The sequence below is a fragment of the Lampetra planeri genome, chromosome 22, assembly GCF_965212315.1.
Source record: "Lampetra planeri chromosome 22, kcLamPlan1.2.h2, whole genome shotgun sequence".
In the NCBI taxonomy this organism is placed as follows: Eukaryota; Metazoa; Chordata; class Hyperoartia; order Petromyzontiformes; family Petromyzontidae; genus Lampetra; species Lampetra planeri.
The window spans coordinates 8,974,414-8,991,719 of record NC_136128.1 but is presented as its reverse complement, the minus strand read 5'-3'; the positions used below and the strand labels follow the sequence as shown (position 1 = coordinate 8,991,719).

Here is a 17,306-nt window from a genome sequence, read left to right as displayed (position 1 = left end):
GATGTTTCGGCGGCTTACGTTGTGCACACGCAGGGCACGCGCGCACGTGCCCTACGACATCTGTCGCCATGCCGTGCCAAAAATAATGACGTTGCAACGTCAACAAGGTCTTCTGCACCCCTAAATGTAAGAGAGTGTCACAATGGAGGGTTCTAATCAACTCGAACCGCAAGGACGTTGGTACCACCAGGCGCCAACGTTCCTGGAACCCCTCCCGCCACATAAGCAGACCATCTCGGAGAGCGGTTTGCGGCCCCACAGCCGTACTCGGACTCCCATTGTCCTTAGCAGACCGCTTCCGCAAGGACACCAATGACTCATCCATCATCTGTTCCCGGATCCAGACAGACCGCGGCAGATTCAAAACCCCGTCAGCCGGTCCCGGTTCCATCGGAGTGTCCGACTTCTCGACGGCCAGCGTGAGCGGCTGAGGGGGGTTTGGAATCGGCGAACACCTATGCGTCCCCGACTCACATTTACAAGGGCCGCGCCGCGGTAATCTGGAAAGTGCGTCAGCGTTCGCATGGCGCACACCCTTCCGATGTTGAATTTGGAAGGAAAATTCCTGTAGCGTGTCCAACCAACATGCCAACTGTCCGGATGGCTGGTCAATTTTAAGGGCATATTGCAAGGCCGCATGATCCGTACGCACAATAAAAGAACGACCGTAGAGGTATGGTCGAAATTGCCGTAGGAAAAAAACAACCGCCAATAGTTCTCTGCGAGTGACACAGTAGCGGGTTTCCGCAGGAGACAAGACTCGGCTACCATACGCCACTACACGCTCTACACCCCCTTTAGACTGTGATAACACCGCCCCAATACCTGTGTCACTCGCGTCCGTATCAAGAATGAATGGGTGATCGAAATCGGGATAATCCAATGTTGGGGCCGTGGCCAATAGATCACGCAGACTCCGAAAGGCCGCCTCCTCCGGCTGTCCCCAAACAAACTTCCGTCCTTTACCCGTAAGGAGATGCAAAGGCCTCGCAATCGTCGCAAAACCCGGCACGAATCTTCGGTAATACGAGGCAAATCCCAAAAACCGCCGAACATCCCCCACGGTGGCCGGAGTCGGCCAATCCCGGACGCACGCCGTCTTTTCCGGATCCGTGGACACTCCCTCAGCGCTCACAATGTGCCCCAAATAGCGGACGGACCGTTGCAGTAGGTGACATTTCTTTGGTTTGAATTTCAATTTGGCAGAACGCATCCTCGTAAACACTGTCTCCAGCCGCGTCAAATGTTCATCGAATGTGCGGCTGAAGACAATGATATCGTCCAAATATATAAGACATGTCTCCCACTGCAACCCCGTCAAAACGAGCTCCATCAATCTTTGAAATGTAGCAGGGGCCGCATTCAATCCCATCGGGAGACAGTTGAATTGAAATAACCCCTGAGGCGTACGGAATGCGGTTTTCTCCCGTGAGGACTCGTCAAGGGGAAGCTGCCAAAATCCCGAAGAGAGGTCCAGTGTGGAAAAGAACTTAGCCCCCGACAATGCGTCGAGGGAGTCATCCATACGCGGCAGAGGGTACGCATCTGCCACCGATATCTTATTCAATTTGCGGAAATCAACACAAAATCGCAATTTGCCATCCTTCTTCTTAACCAAGACGACTGGAGCGCCACATGGGCTGTTAGATGGCGATATAATGTCCGCAGCCAACATGTCTTCCACTGCCCCCCGTACGTGTTCTCGCTCCGCAGGACTCATCCGATGCGAATTTAATCGAATAGGGGCAGCATCGCCCGTCTCAATGTGATGGTAAAGCAAGGAAGTGCGGCCCAAATCCAAATCATCGGAGCTGAACACATCGGAATATGTCAACAACAATTTACGCAGCGCACCACGTTGCTCCATGGACAGGGAAGAATTTTCGTCACATAATTGAGCAACCCAACGATCATCCGAACTCCTTGGCTCGGAAACCCCAGCAACAACTCCCCGGCTATGTGGACAATCATGGGTCGCAAACGCCGTAGTGGCATGTGCCACAACCGTACCGGCCGGGACACGGACGTTTTCTCCCCCCGCATTAAGCACCTGTAAAAACGGTAATTGATCCGGCCGGACGATGGTCTGTGCCCCCACTAACGCCAACCCGGTTGTTATCGTGGCGGACGGTGACAACAAGACCCCTACTGCTCCTAGCCGATCAGGCAGGGGCTTCCGATACCGCAAGGGTATAAGCATCTGTGTACCAGGTGGGATGTCCACAGATGCGACGGACAGCGCCTGCACTTGTACGGCCGAAGCAGGTCGCCCCCAGGGCGACGGCAGAAACGAGATTTGACGGCCCCCCGGCAGTTCAATACAATTCTCATTGATTTTGATCAAAATGGGCATCTTAGCCAAAAAATCGGTGCCTAACAAACAAGGAACCGCCAAAGATCTCGATATCAACACAACACCCGAGGCCGACACATCCCCAATAGATATCTTAGCATCCACCTGACCCACGATGCCCATGCTACCCCCGTTCGCAGCGACGCACGACCCATAAACCGGACGCACAGCCCCCGACGGAATGCCCAACAGATGGAAAATGACATCCGATATAATAGTCGCAGACGCCCCCGAGTCGACCAAAATGCGCACGTCCACACCTTGTATGGACCCCGGTACAGTGGACGAACCCGTAGCGGCCGCGACAACTCTCCGTGCCAATTTGCGCCACTGCGTAACTGAATGACAAGGCCCCGTCGATGGCCTTTCTTTAACAACAACAATAGGATCGCGCAACACAGGTGGTGGGTGAGGTGGAAAGCCTTGCCGAGTGTCTGGTGCGTGCCGACATGCCTGTTTCGGAGGATCTTTAGCCGACTTGACCGGTGCCGAGGCCTCCTGCTGCGGCGGAGCCGGGAAGCGGGCCCAGCAGTCTCTGGCGTAGTGGCCCCTACGCCCGCAGCGGAAACATTCGGCCTCGTTGCGCCGAAGCGCAGGCCTCGCCTCCTGACGGCCCCGTTCCGGTAGCATCGCGCGCGGTCTCGGCCCGCCGCGTCCCGTCCATGGAGCGGAGGCGGCCGTCAGTTGTTGAGGGCCCCGGTCATCCGGAACATAGACGGCCTGCGCAGGGTCCCACCCCAGCGCATCCCCTTCTTTGACGGGCCCCCCCGTCCACGCCGTCACTTGTTTCCAGCGACGGAGGTTGAATTGCGCATCGAGACACTTAGCAGCCATCCGGGAAGTTAGCTTCTCATGCCCACACACAGGCATGGGGATCCCTAGATCCCGAGACAACTCCAACATTTTCCCTAATATGAGAGGCTCAAGCAGGTCCTGTGGCGTCTCAGGATAAGCTGCCATGGCCAGCTCCAGCACCGCACCCCTGAACGCCACGGGCGACTCCTCTGGTGCTCGTTGTCGTTGAGCGAATCGCCGATGCGCATCATCTGGTGGCTCATAAGCATCGGCCATTTCTTGAAAAACACCACATAAAGTTGCCTTCTTATCGGTCGCTATGGAACGGAAGAATCGGACAGATTCGTCGTCCAGAAGAGTCGGCAACACCTCCAAAGCCTCCGCATCGGTCCATCTTGCTGTGCGTACCGCCGCCAAGAAGCGGCAGGCGAACGCGCTCCAGTCCCCACCGACGGAAAATTCTTTAACTGTTGTAAGGTGGCGACTCCGACTCCTCTTCCCGCCGTCTTCCAATGGTGGTGGTTGTGATGGCAAATTCAAAATGGCGTCGGCCCGCGGCGTGGCCAAGATGGCGGTTTGGCGCCACGGAGCGCGCAAAATGGCGGCCTCTTGCCGCGTGGGCAATGGCGGCGGCAGGACAGGCAACGTGGCGGCCCGCGGAGCACCACTTGCATCATCCATCGTCCCTGGCGCGACGAGATGGCATAGATGCGCCAGGACGTCCTGAAGTGCCTCCAGTTGTACCGCCATCGCTTGCCATCGTTGATCCGCGTCTGATGATGTCGACGGACCCGCCACCGCGCCAACATCCTCCACACCCGTTCCCGTGGTCGCCTCAGCCTGGCTCTCCTCCACCACCCCAACAGGATCCGTGGTTGGAGGGAGTTCGTCGTCGTCGGACGAAGAAGCCGATGCAGGCGCCGGATTAACTTTCTTCCTCACTTGTTTCGACATGCCGTTGCACTTCCGACACCAGTGTAATAAACGACTGGACCACGATGTCTGTCCCAGTGTCCTTTATTATTCGGTTCGTGCTGTACACCCACACGGCTGTCTTTACTCTGTAGCTTCTCCACGGTGCTGACTCCAATGTCGGCCCGATCCACAACAGCAGCTCCGCTGCTGTTTCTCTCACACAGCCCCCCTTGGCTGTACTCTCTGCTGCTCTTCTCCCTCCGCAGCTCTCACAGCTTCTTGCCCTCTCTCTCTCTCTCCGCAGCTCCTCCTGGCAGCCACACCGCTGCCTCTAACAAGCAGCCCCCTCTCTCTCTCTCTCCGCAGCTCCTCCTGGCAGCCACACCGCTGCCTCTAACACGCAGCCCTCCTGGCTGTCTCCTCTCCAGCTGCACACCACTCCGCAGCTTCCTCTTATCTTCGGGGTTGGCTCCCGATCGCCGTCGGCGCCCCCCCTCTCCACACTTGCCCGCGTGGCCTCACTCTTTTCCGCTCACACCCCGACTACCTTCCCCTTCCGGTTTACCCGCTTAAAGCCCCGAACCTTACCCCCACGTCACATGACTCCACCCCCCGTGACGTCACCTCCGGAAGGTCGCTTACGCCCGCATTACAACTGTATGGACTAGAGGCATGGGCATGTGATCTTTTTGCGTATTGTGGCCTTCGTAACCTGGAAAAGGGGTTAAAGTTGTCTTATTCCCCTCTCTGTACCTGTTCATGTCTCCTGTCGGCATAGCCCCGCTCCTCAAGAAGCTCGGCCAAAGTTTCCTTCACGTGTGTTCGCGGCCTCTCCTAGTGCACGGCAATGGAATGAACAAGAACACGCATGACAGTTAAGTCAGAAGTGCTGTTTTGATAATATACCTCCGATTACCACGGTTGGCTATGTATGGTGTGAAATAAGTTGAACATACATATATTAAATCTGAAAATGCTATTGAAATAATTTTTAAGTATAAAACATCTAACTTTCTGTGCCCAAATGCTGTGGTAGTTTCCATCAAAGGTTAAAGTGAGACTTTGTCATGAGTTTCACAATGATCTGGTTGCTTGGTGGGGCTAAAATATCAAGTTTGATTGAATGTGGATATACGTTACCTTCTCTAGGGCTTGGCTGGGAGATGTGGTATCAGTCTCAAATGCCACGACTCCCTTCGAGCGGAAATTCTTCTGCAACACAACAGCAGCATGCTCCTCAATAATATACCATGATGTAAATTAAACATACCACTTACGTGCTTTTAATATTATTTGGTGTTATTATAGATAACTCTCGGTTCAGGTTAGTACAGACACTAATGTATGTCAGACTTGAGTAATACAGATTATAGGGCTAACATATATTAGAGATTATTATTAGTGTTTGAGTAAAAAGGTCACGTGCATTAACTGTAAGAACATCTTAGGCTTAGTTATCATCAGCTGTGGTCAATCCACTGCTCCATGAAGCCCCTCACAAGCCAACGCCGTCTGTCATTCCTTGGATGCCACTTTGTAATTATTATTGGTCAATGGGCATCATCCCTTCTAGTGACAACTCTTGCCCAAGAAGACACCACGAGAAGGAACTACGTGGACAGGAAACACGAACAGGTAAAGAGAGGGGCGTAATAATGTATTATCCCTTTTCCACTGGCACATCCAAGCTGAGCCAGCGTAGAGCCCTCACAGTACGCAAGAGTTTCCACTGGCTATTTAGCTGTGCTGTGCTGGAACCAAACTATGATACGCTCACCTCCCAAGACATCTGGATATGGCTCAGGCCCAAACTGGCTTGACTTCTGCAGTGGAAATACAACCTGGCATCTCCCGAGCTGCACCAGACTGATTTAGAACGGCCCCGCCATGGCTTTGTTGTAGAGTGGAAAATAGGTATTAGAGCAGAACTACCTGACAAGGTTAGGGCAAGCCTTAGGACTGGTGTTGGTTTTGGGCCAGCTGCTACATACAAGATGTGCACTGAGGGATCATCGCAGCTCAAACCTCGGCCATGTAGCGGCGGTAATCCTGCCGAAGCTGCTCCTTCAGCTTCTGCTTCTTTTTCTCGTACTCGGCCCCCAGTGGCAGCCCGAGGGTGGATGAGTCATCTGCTCCCCGGGGAAACACACGTCACCGTTACCCGGGCTCCCGTCTCCCTTTGACACAGGAGAACATGCACTCCTGGTGGGATCACCTGGGCCATGCGTATGCCACACAATCGCTCCGCTGTTAGATAATTTCCATGGTAAAATGGTGACCTAGCTTTAACACATATTTAATAGATCACCACGTGAACTCACCATTATATTTCAGCTTGTCATTGCTTCCCCTTTGTGGAATGTTCTCCTTCATTGATTCTGATTCATGGTCCTGAATATGAGTGTGTTGCTTTGGTTGTGCCTGGGTTTTTTTTTCAAACAAAAGGAAAAAAGAATGATAAAAAAACTCAAACGTTGCTAAAACTAATAAATTAAATGAATATATAACCCCTGCAAATAGAAAAACGTAACTCAAGTTTGCCCTACTTGTATGCAGTGCTCTAATCAATTGTACTGCCTAATTCCATTATTCGCTTAGCAACTTGTTTATACTTGTGTGGGGTGTGATATCAAGTAATAATGGTGATTGATGATTACAGATAAACAGCTTATACAATCAGCCCCCAGTGGCTCCTAATTATGTTCATGAAAGAGGATTTCCATTGTATTTCAGACTTTAAAATGAAGCAATTTAAAAAGTAAGCTTTTTTATCTAAGCCAAGAGGCATATCTGCACATTCTGTTCTGTTGTTTCCGGCTGTGACAAATGGCAGTACAACAAACAGAAAAGGTAATTTCATTTGGGCAATGCACCTGCATCTCCATGTAGGGCAGGTCCCTTTCCAGCTGGGCCTGGTCGCGTGCAATCTTGGCTTTCTGCTCACGAAGAAACCGCTCCAGCTCATCGTCGTCCATTCTTACTGCACCAGAAGGACATGTCGCTAGAGTCAGCCGGGAGAAAAAACACAACTGCACATTTTATTTGGCTATTTTACAATGCCATCTTCATTCACCACCACAAAACCTTAGGCAAAGTGTTTAATACCAAAAAGATTCCCACCAATCAACAGTTTGAGGAAAGTGGAACTGAATCTGTAAACTGGTATATGAAAATATATGTTCATGTTTTCGCCACGAGAGTGTAAAGTGTGATATTCTGTTAATATATCTATGCTCACTCTGTTCTGAAGAAGGGCCAACACGAAAATCATTAGCTCGATATATTGTTATGGTATAATAATCATCAGCCATGTTCAATCCACTACTGGATGAAGACCTGCCAAAGCTGTCACATCTCACAATCCTGCAATGTAATAATCCACCTAGCACCTGCATATAAACTAATTTCAATGCTCCATCTCCTTAATAATAATTTACAAGACTTTGCTAATCCGTTGCTGGTTGATGGCCAAGTACAACCGATTGGAAATTATAATAATGGTGGTTTTCATGTGAAATGTTATCAATTGTTGATAAAATGCAAGTGCAATGATTATGTACTCTGGGCTCAACCGATACAATTACACTTGATTCCGCAAACTTTGCTGCGAGACCTTTTAGGGCCACACACACATTGGTAGAGAGTGTTCTTGCTTTTTAACGGCACTCTCACAGACCAGTCGGGGTATGAATTTGGACTGAAATTGGAAATTCCCTGGACACTGGGTGAGAACATAAGTGACCACCACTTGGCCACCACAGCCACAATGTTTTTTTTCCATTGCAAAGTTCATACATTTTATCACAACTGGCATGCAACAGTTGTCAGATCATAATCATGAGATGCTCCAAAAAGGAAGACACATCGCTGACTTTGGTGTAATTTTGAAGTTGAGCGTTTTATAATTGGGAGAATACGGTACTATGAAGAGCTGTCGTCCGAAAGATTATTATGAATGTGCTATTTTAAAATGGAGAGAGATGTCTAATAAAATATTATTCTGAACAACTTGATTAAAACATGTTTTCTGGAAGAATGTATTTTCTAGATTATAAAATTTACCCCGAAGTTTCCTTAAAAATGCAAGGTAGAAAGTTTATATTATGGTATAACCAATCACACAACGATGGGTAAACAACAACAGGAAGATATGTCAGGATGAACTGAATCAAGAATACATAAATCCACAATGCGGTAAATGAAGTACTACAGAAGCATTATTATGAACACAAAAATAACGAAGGCATCAATTTTGCTACATAAAACCCAAAATGTAAAAAAACGAAGCAACCCAGGTTTTCCAGGGTCAAGTACTATACGTGTGTAATGATGGATCAATTAATCAATTAAAATGAACTCTCACTCACATTCCATTCGTAGTATTGCATATGAGAATATGTTATTAATTATTTTCGCTAAATAATATGCGAATTGTATGCTACTTGGCCTCAACCCAGCCATTGCACCATGAACCCGATAATCTGAGTTTGGATGCCTGCTAAGGTAAAATGATATCTGAACCAGACCAGAGTTCCCACCAGCTTTACAAATCCACATTGTTCAGCATGGTTAAGTATGGTCAAGTAGCACCCATCACTGACATGGCATGGGAGGCCTTCATCCAGCAATGGATTGTATGTAAGTTTAACTTATTCTCGGCAAAAAAGTAAAATAATTAATATACATCAACTGTATAAGTCTTTGGAGGGGCCAAAATTGGACAGAGACACAAAAATGAAAAACAAAGGAAATGTAAACAAGGAGAATAGACAAATTATTCTCGAATCAAATAAGAGACTCTAAATTGTGACTTAAAAAGATTGGACGGTGAACCATTACATGCAATAGTGCTAATGAGGCCACAGGCACTGATGGCCACAGCAGTCTGAATGAGTGACAGTTTTAGAAGTGGTTAATGCCACATCGGTGGGCCACGCCTGACTCGAGTGCCCTGGCAACCATTTAGCGTCTCCCGTGTCCAATAACGTCAACAGACTGTTTATTCCACACGCAGACACCAAGCATGCGGTTAATGTAACTCGCATTCATCATCCTAATTACGCTCGTCAATTAGCCATACCTGTCAACCCGTATTCTTGTACAGGAGAACTTAATTTTCAGGTCTATACGGCGTACAGTCGTGTCAATACGGGCAAAACCATTTTTTGTCTAATTGTTTGTGTTTCTCCCTTGCGATGGGATTTCGTAGAATGAACGTTGAGATTTATAGGGGCACGGAGTGACCAATAAGGTCTAAATTTGTGTGTAATAAGGTAGAGACTGATAAGGGATTGGCGGGTTTGGGGTTAGTGGAAGACTTCAAGCGCTAATGCTTGTGTGCGTTCACGTGTGACAGGTAATGGAATGGGTCCCTCAGTGTGCGTGTCACACGTGCAGTGCTTGGGACTCGTCGGGTTGACAGGGGTAGTGGTGTTCTTGTATCATGAACAAATAATTCCATTTCGGCGTTACGCAGGGCATTCATTAAAAACGTTGTCAAGCGACGCAGGCGCTTTAACATGACAAGGAGACATAGGCACGACCCCAAGACACTCATGCAATCAACAGGTCTCAATTGTCTGTGCCTGGAGCAGCAATGCCTTCTACAATTACCACTCAGAAGTCAAGGCCACCTCAAAGCAGTTGTCAACCCTCTTCTGCAATGTGTTTCTTGCAAGGCTTGAAATAAATACAAGGTGCGCACTTCACGTAGAAAATTCAATATAGTTAACACAACTGTACGATCTGACGATTTAGTATTGATGAATGCCGTTTAGTTGGGAAGTCAAGTGGCTTAAAAACAGACAATGCAATAAACAAATTAGCGGGTATGCAGTCGATATACAAGTACAGTATAAATAAATAAAAACTATTATAACTATGCGACTCTTGGCTCTATGACAACCGCTCACAAACACAGGTAGTCTACGTCAGACATTGCTAAGACACATACAACAAAGACAACGGGGAAAATCACGAGTCTTATATGAAGTTGTTAGATAACACGATCGTAATTAAATCACTTTAAAACCAAACGCATTCCCAGTGCGCGTTCATAAGAGTTTGCGGATTGGGGGACCCCCGACTACAAGGAGGCCTCGGTGAAGCCTTACGCTTTTCCTAGTCGGCCTGCCGGAATAGGGGCCCGCCTCTCCCGAAGGAAGAGCGCGGGCAGGCCGGTGAAGGGATACCGCCAGACCACGTCAAAAAAAAAATACAACATTCAACTTAAACCGCGGCGCACCTTACCGGTCGGGTAAACGTGGACAACTTACAAAAATGATGCTGTTCGCGTAACCCCCCTCCCGTTGTTATAACGGTTAAAGAGAAGAGAGAGTGTGTGGGGGGGAGGGGATGAGGGAGGTGTGAGATCGACACGGTCGTGATGGACGCAAGTGGCGTCACCGGTCGCGACAAGCCGCTCTTTAAAGGGGCCGCGTTCGCGTGCGATGATAACTGCCAAGCGGATCGTGGTTATCGCGATATGTGGTTATCGCGATATGTGGTTATCGCGATATGTGGTTATCGCGATACGATATCGAGCGCGTGCCATAACACATATGGACTTCGGAGGGCCGTCCATAAATGACGTCACGCGATTTTTGACGATTTTTTACCCCCCCCCTTCTCGTCACACGGCGTCACAAAAAGTCAGATCCCCCTCAAATATGACGTCACAAAGCTCTGCCCCCCCCCCCCGCAAACCATATTTTGAAAATAAAACATGCTTCAAATCGCTTTAAACTATGGGGCCGTTCATAAATGACGTCACGCAATTTTGGACGATTTTTGACCCCCCCTTCGTCAAACGACGTCACAAAAAGTCAGACCCCCCTCAAATATGACGTCACAAAACTCTGCCCCCCCAAAAAAAATATATATATAAAACATGCTTCAAATCGCTTTAAACTATTGTTGTTGTAGTGCGTATTTAATGTGGCGCTGCACTCTGATGTTGTAGGAGAAAACATTTATTAAAACGTCTATTTAATTAAGTAGAACGTGTTGTCTATATTTATTTAAAGTTGCGCATTTTGATGTGACGTCACATTTCTCACCCCCCCCCCCCTCGTCACACATCGTCACAAATGTCTGACCCCCCCCCCCCAGGTACGTGACGTCATTTATGGACGGCCCCTTACACTTATTCAGTTGTTCGGTCACGACCATCTTATCACGTTAGATATAATCAGAATAATAATCTTTTATCTAGACTGCAGGAGGAATCCGATGAGCTATGAAGCTCTTTTTCACAGATGTCTGGTACGGGTGGGTATGGTGGTGGTGGTATGGTTGAATTGGGAGTTTCGTAATAACATGTCATTCATTGCCAGAGCCAGTGCCACTGAGATCCTGGGTTTAAATACAAGTTTCAGCCACCCGTGATTATGTTAGGGTTTGGCTGAGCACAGCGTTATCTGGACATGGCAAAATTTGTTAGATTAATCATATTTACACATGGGTATCTATCTATTTTCATCAAGTTTGACACATAGGCTTTCGCGACCAATATTATTCATAATAAAGGTTTTTTGAGTTAGACATATGTGAAAAATAGCTTTATAGCGCATCGGATTCCTCAAATGTAAATACATTTTCTGATTCTGAAGTATAAATGTGGCGTTAAGCCGCGATCACCCGACACAACCAAATTTAGTAAGGTTTGTCACGTAAACAAAACGTGCTAATTAGTTACCACTGGTGTGTTGGAGAGTAAATCCATAACATACTGACGGGATCTAACCCAAAAACCCTTTATTATGAATATTTTTTATAAATGTTATGTTCCTTTCAATTAATCCAGGGTATTATTCAAGACATATGTCCTCATGAGGAATAAGGTTGACAATGGCCAATGGATAAAACATTGTACAAGAGGGTATTCGACCGAAACATTTGAGATATGTTGTTGGTTCTAGATTTGAAGCTTTCGTGACTGCAAGGATTCATACTCTTAGGTTTTTTCGGTAAAGTCACGTAGGTAAAAAAATACAATTAAAATTCATAAAAGTAAAATAAAAAATCACGACGTTTCGGAGGCAACTTTTATTAATTTTATTTTTATTTTTTTACCTAAGTGACTTTACCGACAAAACCTAAGAGTATATGTTGTTGGTATTTAGGTAAAAAAGGGGGGCCCCTTCAAAAATGCATTATTAGAGCCCTCGATGGGCCAGCACCATCAGCTGGATGAATGCGTCTGAGAAACATGTTGCAATTTTATTTTCTATATCAATGTCACGTGAGAAAATATGAGAATGCAGTAAAATTGTGGGTTTGATGCAAACGAAAAAAAAATCACAGCATCCTATTTTTTCCACCAAATTATCATTTCTGAAACCCCCATAGCAGCTTGCGTCTGCCAAATGTCCCCACTATCTTTTAAGTGTGGGCATTTTTGCAGTCCCGCTTCTAAAATGTCCTTCGCTGAGCTATTAAAAATGCAGCCGTACGTGGGAAGCATTGGCCCGCAGGATGAAATACGGAGCGTTTTATCAGGCTGAGTGGATAAGGCTCGTCCAATATAGCTGGATGTGCGGCGCCAAACAATCTGTGGGGTATGGCACAGGGCTGCGTGTAGAGGACGGACCCAAGGAAAAACGAGTGCGTGCAGGTCCCCGCTCCGTGTGGTCATTACGATTCGAATAGCGCACAGAACAGGCAGCGCAAGAGCTTTAAACCGCACGTAAGTGTACGACGCACGCACGCACGCAACTCAACGAATGTGCATTTATATGGAGTATGTTGTGAGTTGCAGCGCGTTTATTGTTTGTTGCAGAGGCTCGCAGTGTCAAGAACCTAAGCCGCCTTGGTTAACACCGCCGGTGTTACCAAAAAATACCTGACGTTTGTTTCACGGTGGATAATTTCCCGTGATGTTATACGAAAGAGGCCAGGAGTGCAGACAAAAATAACAACCGCAAATTGCAATTTTTAGTTAAACTACGTAATATTCTTGCCCCGATACATCTGTGAAGATTAACACCCTTGTAATCGCCTTGCACAATAAGAATAGCGCAAATGCCTAACGTAGCGTGTTCATTCTTTATTATAATTCCACGGTAACGGAATTACAGCAAGGGACCTTCAATTGTAAATAGAAAATATCTAACGCTCCTGAGATAGCAGGTTTGTGCGTTGCATAAACGCCACATCTGATGATTGCATTGCTCTTTTAATTCTGTTACTTTGGAATCATCCATATGTACTGTATACATGAAGCTGTGCAGACGTTCCATGTTGTTTTTAACGTTGTTTTGGTTATTATCCTCGTTCTGTCCACTCGTGAATGAAAGCTACTGTTGGTCTCATTACGTGCCGTATTATAACACACTGAGATACACGAGTGAATATGTAAAGGCTCACTTTGAGCATTATGTAACCACGGATTTTGAGCACCAATGCCTGTAGTCACAATTGATCGAGATTTTGCGGTTGGGGGGGGTCACCTGAACAATGAGGTAGCAAATTAAACCCTTCCGAGGACAAATGTGTGCAGAAACGCGTTACAAAATCCATGTGTATGCACACTTTTTTTTGTTCAGATTGAAATATCCAACTTTTAAGCTACATGGATCCCATCCATCCCGTCCGCACGGCCGGCCCCACACGCCGACCCTGCATCGGAACGTGGGGCACACAGCGCAAGCAGACCACGCGCAGGCCATGCCAGGGCACCGGACCCACGCCGCAGCAGCAGCAGCAGCAACAACAGCAACAGGGGTCTTCCCAGCGTACGGAGACCCCCATCCCGAGGGGGACGCGAGACTCCAACGTCGATAAGGAGTCGTCGGGTGCTAACAGGGAGCGGTCACGCGTGAGAGCCATGCGTGCCGCCTTCCTCGCGCTGCAGAAGAGCTTGCCCGCTGTGCCGCCCGACACCAAACTTTCCAAACTGGACGTGCTGCTACTGGCCAGTGCGTACATCGCGCACCTGAGCAGGACTCTTGGCGTGGAAACGGGTCGTCCGTACGTTGATGGAGTTCCGCCTGCTGTCGCCGGGCCAGACCACGTGGCCAGGGAGTTCTTGACAAGGAGGATGCATGGAGCCACCAAGGGGCCCCAGTCTCTTCATCAGGATAAAGAGCAAGCGGAGGCACGCGCCACGGGGAACTTTCCAGGATTTTTACACCCAATGAAGGTGAGGACTGCATTGGCTTTCAGGGTCACACAAAATGTATTTGGTCACCTTTAACTGAAGGTGGGCTTACTCACGCTTTACCCTACCTCATGTGACTTGCCTATTGACTGTGATGCATTCATTTATACTGCTGGTTGGGCAGAAGCAGGAGGATTTAATGTGCCGCGCTGGGAGATCGAACTAGCGGCCACTGGATTGTTATTTCTACATTCTAGGATGAGAGGTCTCTCTACTTGTTCTATGCCTACCTCGTGTCTGTATAATATGTCTCTACTTATTGTACACATGCATCTGCTTTAACTTAAATACGAACTGTGTGATTTTGTTAATTATATTTACTTTTAGATTTACTACGTTTTAGTAACATGGTTTATTTATTCAGGAGAGTCCTGCATTGGACTATTTTGCCAATTGCATTTGAAGAGTCGTTTGTTGTTGAGGGAGGAAACTGGAGTTTCTGGAGAAAACAAACGACATAGAAAGGGGGGGATAAGACTAAAAGCGTGTTGGGGATTGTCACACAAGTACATGATCTATCAACGCTTGCTTCCAAAGTGCTAGATTATGGATGCATACAGTATAACCACCACGCCTGGATCAATTGTCACCTCCGTGCTCATTTTTAAATCCTTTATATTAAGTTCGCTTGCTTGCTTGCTTGCGTGCTTGCGTGCTTGCTTGCTTACGACCGTGTAAATCTTTCGGTCGTTTTTTAACCCACTTCCCGTGATCCAATCGAGTTGACATTTTCCACACAGACTCGTTGTGCGTGACAATTAATGTTCGTGAAATTTTTTTTCCAAAATTTTACACTTTATAGGACAAAAATATTATATTTAATTACCAATTGCTTAATGGTGCAATGCAATCATCTGACCCATAGGTGGCAGCCATCTCAAGCCAGAGGACGAGAGGACTCTAGCCGCCACGCATATAAAGGATTTATAGTGAAAAACTTTGTTTTTACGGGTTTACTTGTTTTTGTATTCTGTCGTTTGCATCTTTCAGAAGTGGCCAATGCGCTCTCGGCTGTACGAGGGGATTACCACAACAGCAAGGCTTCCATCGCTCCAGAACTGCCAGGACGGAAGAGAGAGGGCCCAGCCAACCTTTCTCGCATGAATGTTCAGAGTTATTTCTTTTGTTTGTATTTTGACTGCAGGTATTGCGGTCTATGCAAACATGACTCCTTGTAAAAAGGTGTCAGTTTTGTTGCCAGATAGAAGGGTAAAAAAACAATTATCATGAATGTTCATGTTCGACGAATCGATGTGTACTCTTTGGTTCTTTCGGTAAAGTCACGTAAGTCGAAAAATAAAATAAAACAAAAATAATATATCATTATTATCACTCTGTAAAGGCATACTTGAATATAAGTTGTGATTTATTTGTACTGTACGAGTGATTATACAATGGAAAACCGTTTGGATTTTTTTAGTTTAATTTTTCTACCTACGTGACTTTACCGAAGGAACCAAAGAGTATGGATTCCTGCAGTCACGAAAGCTTCAAATCGAGATTGAATCGATGTGCCTGTCACTGCTATATGGCCATAAATCATTGGGACAAATCAATGTTAAGTTTTGCCAGCATTAATTGACCTGAGTTCAATTCCCGGCCATGCCTTGCATAGTTGGCAAGTTGATATCAGAATCATTGTTGAGTCCTCCTTTGCCAACCTGTCATGAGCAGGGCGATCAAGTTTGGTCAAACAAGCCTCATGACCGACGCATCGTGCGGAGGCCTTAATTCAGCAGTGTATTGACACTATGCTTGTACATTATTATTACGTTGTATACTAGTTACAAATAACGGGTTAAAAATATAACAGTATGTTTATTTTTTTGCTGCCGTTGAGGATATTTTTTTTTGATGTTTTAGGAAATGCATGCTACGGTAACATTGTTATTCTGTATTATCCGGATTATAAGATGCTCCGGAAAGTCAGACGCGCCACAAACTTATGCTCGGTGTCAATCAAGTAGAAATCTGGTGACACGCCTCTGATTAGCACGGTTGGCTACGCACGGTGAGGAAAAGTTCAACACACATACAAATAAAGCCTCACCGCTAACTTTTGCGTTACAATATTGGGGGGTGGGGAGTCAGTGCGTCTTACAATTTTGAGAATATACGGCATTATTTGTAATCAACTTAATATTATGTAGGTTCACTGCAGAAGAAACGATGTTGTTACAATTTACACATTAACTCAAGCGTGCATTAAAATAAACTGTGTACACTCTGTATACGCATACTTGAATATCATTTGTGATTTATTTGTACGGTTACGAGTTATTATACAATGTAAAACTGTTTGGATTATGCTAGTTTGGATACAAAGCTATGTTAGCGGTTCTGGCTTTGCATGCTTAAACAAATGTGTTTCACTATATACCAGGATAACCGAGTTCGATTCCCAACCGCTGCTAACATGATTGATATCTGACCCAGTCCTGCCCCTTCCTTTATCACCCTGCACTCACTAATGTGGTGAAGTATGGTCAAACAACCCCTATGACCGGCACAGCCTTTGTCCAGCAGCATCACGAATCTTCACAATTTTACAAACAAAACAACCTGAGATGTTGATTATGGAATGATGTAACAATAATAATGATTTACAGCCCTTAATCAATCCACTGCTGGATGGAGGCCTCGTGCTATGTAGAACATGGGGGTTGGTGAAGGGGTTTATATTCCAGTGTACTAACCACTGCACCACCGATCACCCCAATAGTGAGATATGTTGAGTTACTCAAGAGAAATAAAACTACATTTGAGATTGACCTTGAAGTGCACGCACTACTGCACTACTCTCTGTACCTAGCTAGGGGGGAGCAGTAGTGTTAGTGGTTAGTGCACGTGCTGCACTAAGTATCTGGCAACCCGAGTTCAATTCCCACTTACGGTCAATACCAGTGACGATTATGTGAACCGGTCCTGGCCTGAACCTAGGTCGACTCAGCCTCAAATGAGCACCTGGTGCAGTGTGTAATCATTGCCACTGTGGTTAGACAAAGCCGGCCGGGAGTGGTGCTGACCACCCACCCCCTCGTGTGCCATGCCGGCCTTCATAAGTGCTCGCTAACGACACTTACC

General features: G+C 46.7%; 2 protein-coding genes across 9 annotated transcripts in view; one reads left to right on the top strand and one right to left on the bottom strand.

Moving 5' to 3' along the window:
- LOC144724983 (centrosome and spindle pole associated protein 1-like) overlaps positions 1-10,481 on the bottom strand; it is a 40,163-nt gene extending 29,682 nt beyond the window's left edge. For 4 of the 8 annotated variants that reach the window (XM_078604354.1, XM_078604362.1, XM_078604361.1 and 1 more), the window contains exons 1-6: positions 10,339-10,475; positions 6,937-7,064; positions 6,385-6,484; positions 6,089-6,192; positions 5,204-5,275; positions 4,817-4,897 (exon numbers count right to left, since the gene is read on the bottom strand). In XM_078604354.1, the coding sequence (XP_078460480.1) occupies positions 4,817-4,897; positions 5,204-5,275; positions 6,089-6,192; positions 6,385-6,484; positions 6,937-7,038 (459 nt within the window). In that variant the 5' untranslated portion in view covers positions 7,039-7,064; positions 10,339-10,475. Of the gene's footprint in view, positions 1-4,816; positions 4,898-5,203; positions 5,276-6,088; positions 6,193-6,384; positions 6,485-6,936; positions 7,065-10,312 lie in introns of all 8 variants that reach the window. The other 4 variants (XM_078604358.1, XM_078604356.1, XM_078604357.1 and 1 more) reach the window with 4 other exon arrangements.
- A 2,077-nt stretch (positions 10,482-12,558) lies between these two features.
- On the top strand, positions 12,559-16,467 carry LOC144724982 (transcription factor 23-like). Its single transcript, XM_078604353.1, has 3 exons — positions 12,559-12,749; positions 13,609-14,204; positions 15,213-16,467. The coding sequence occupies exons 2-3, from the start codon at positions 13,635-13,637 to the stop codon at positions 15,324-15,326; spliced, it is 684 nt and encodes a 227-aa protein (XP_078460479.1). The 5' UTR covers positions 12,559-12,749; positions 13,609-13,634; the 3' UTR covers positions 15,327-16,467.
- The last annotated feature ends 839 nt before the right edge of the window (positions 16,468-17,306 follow it).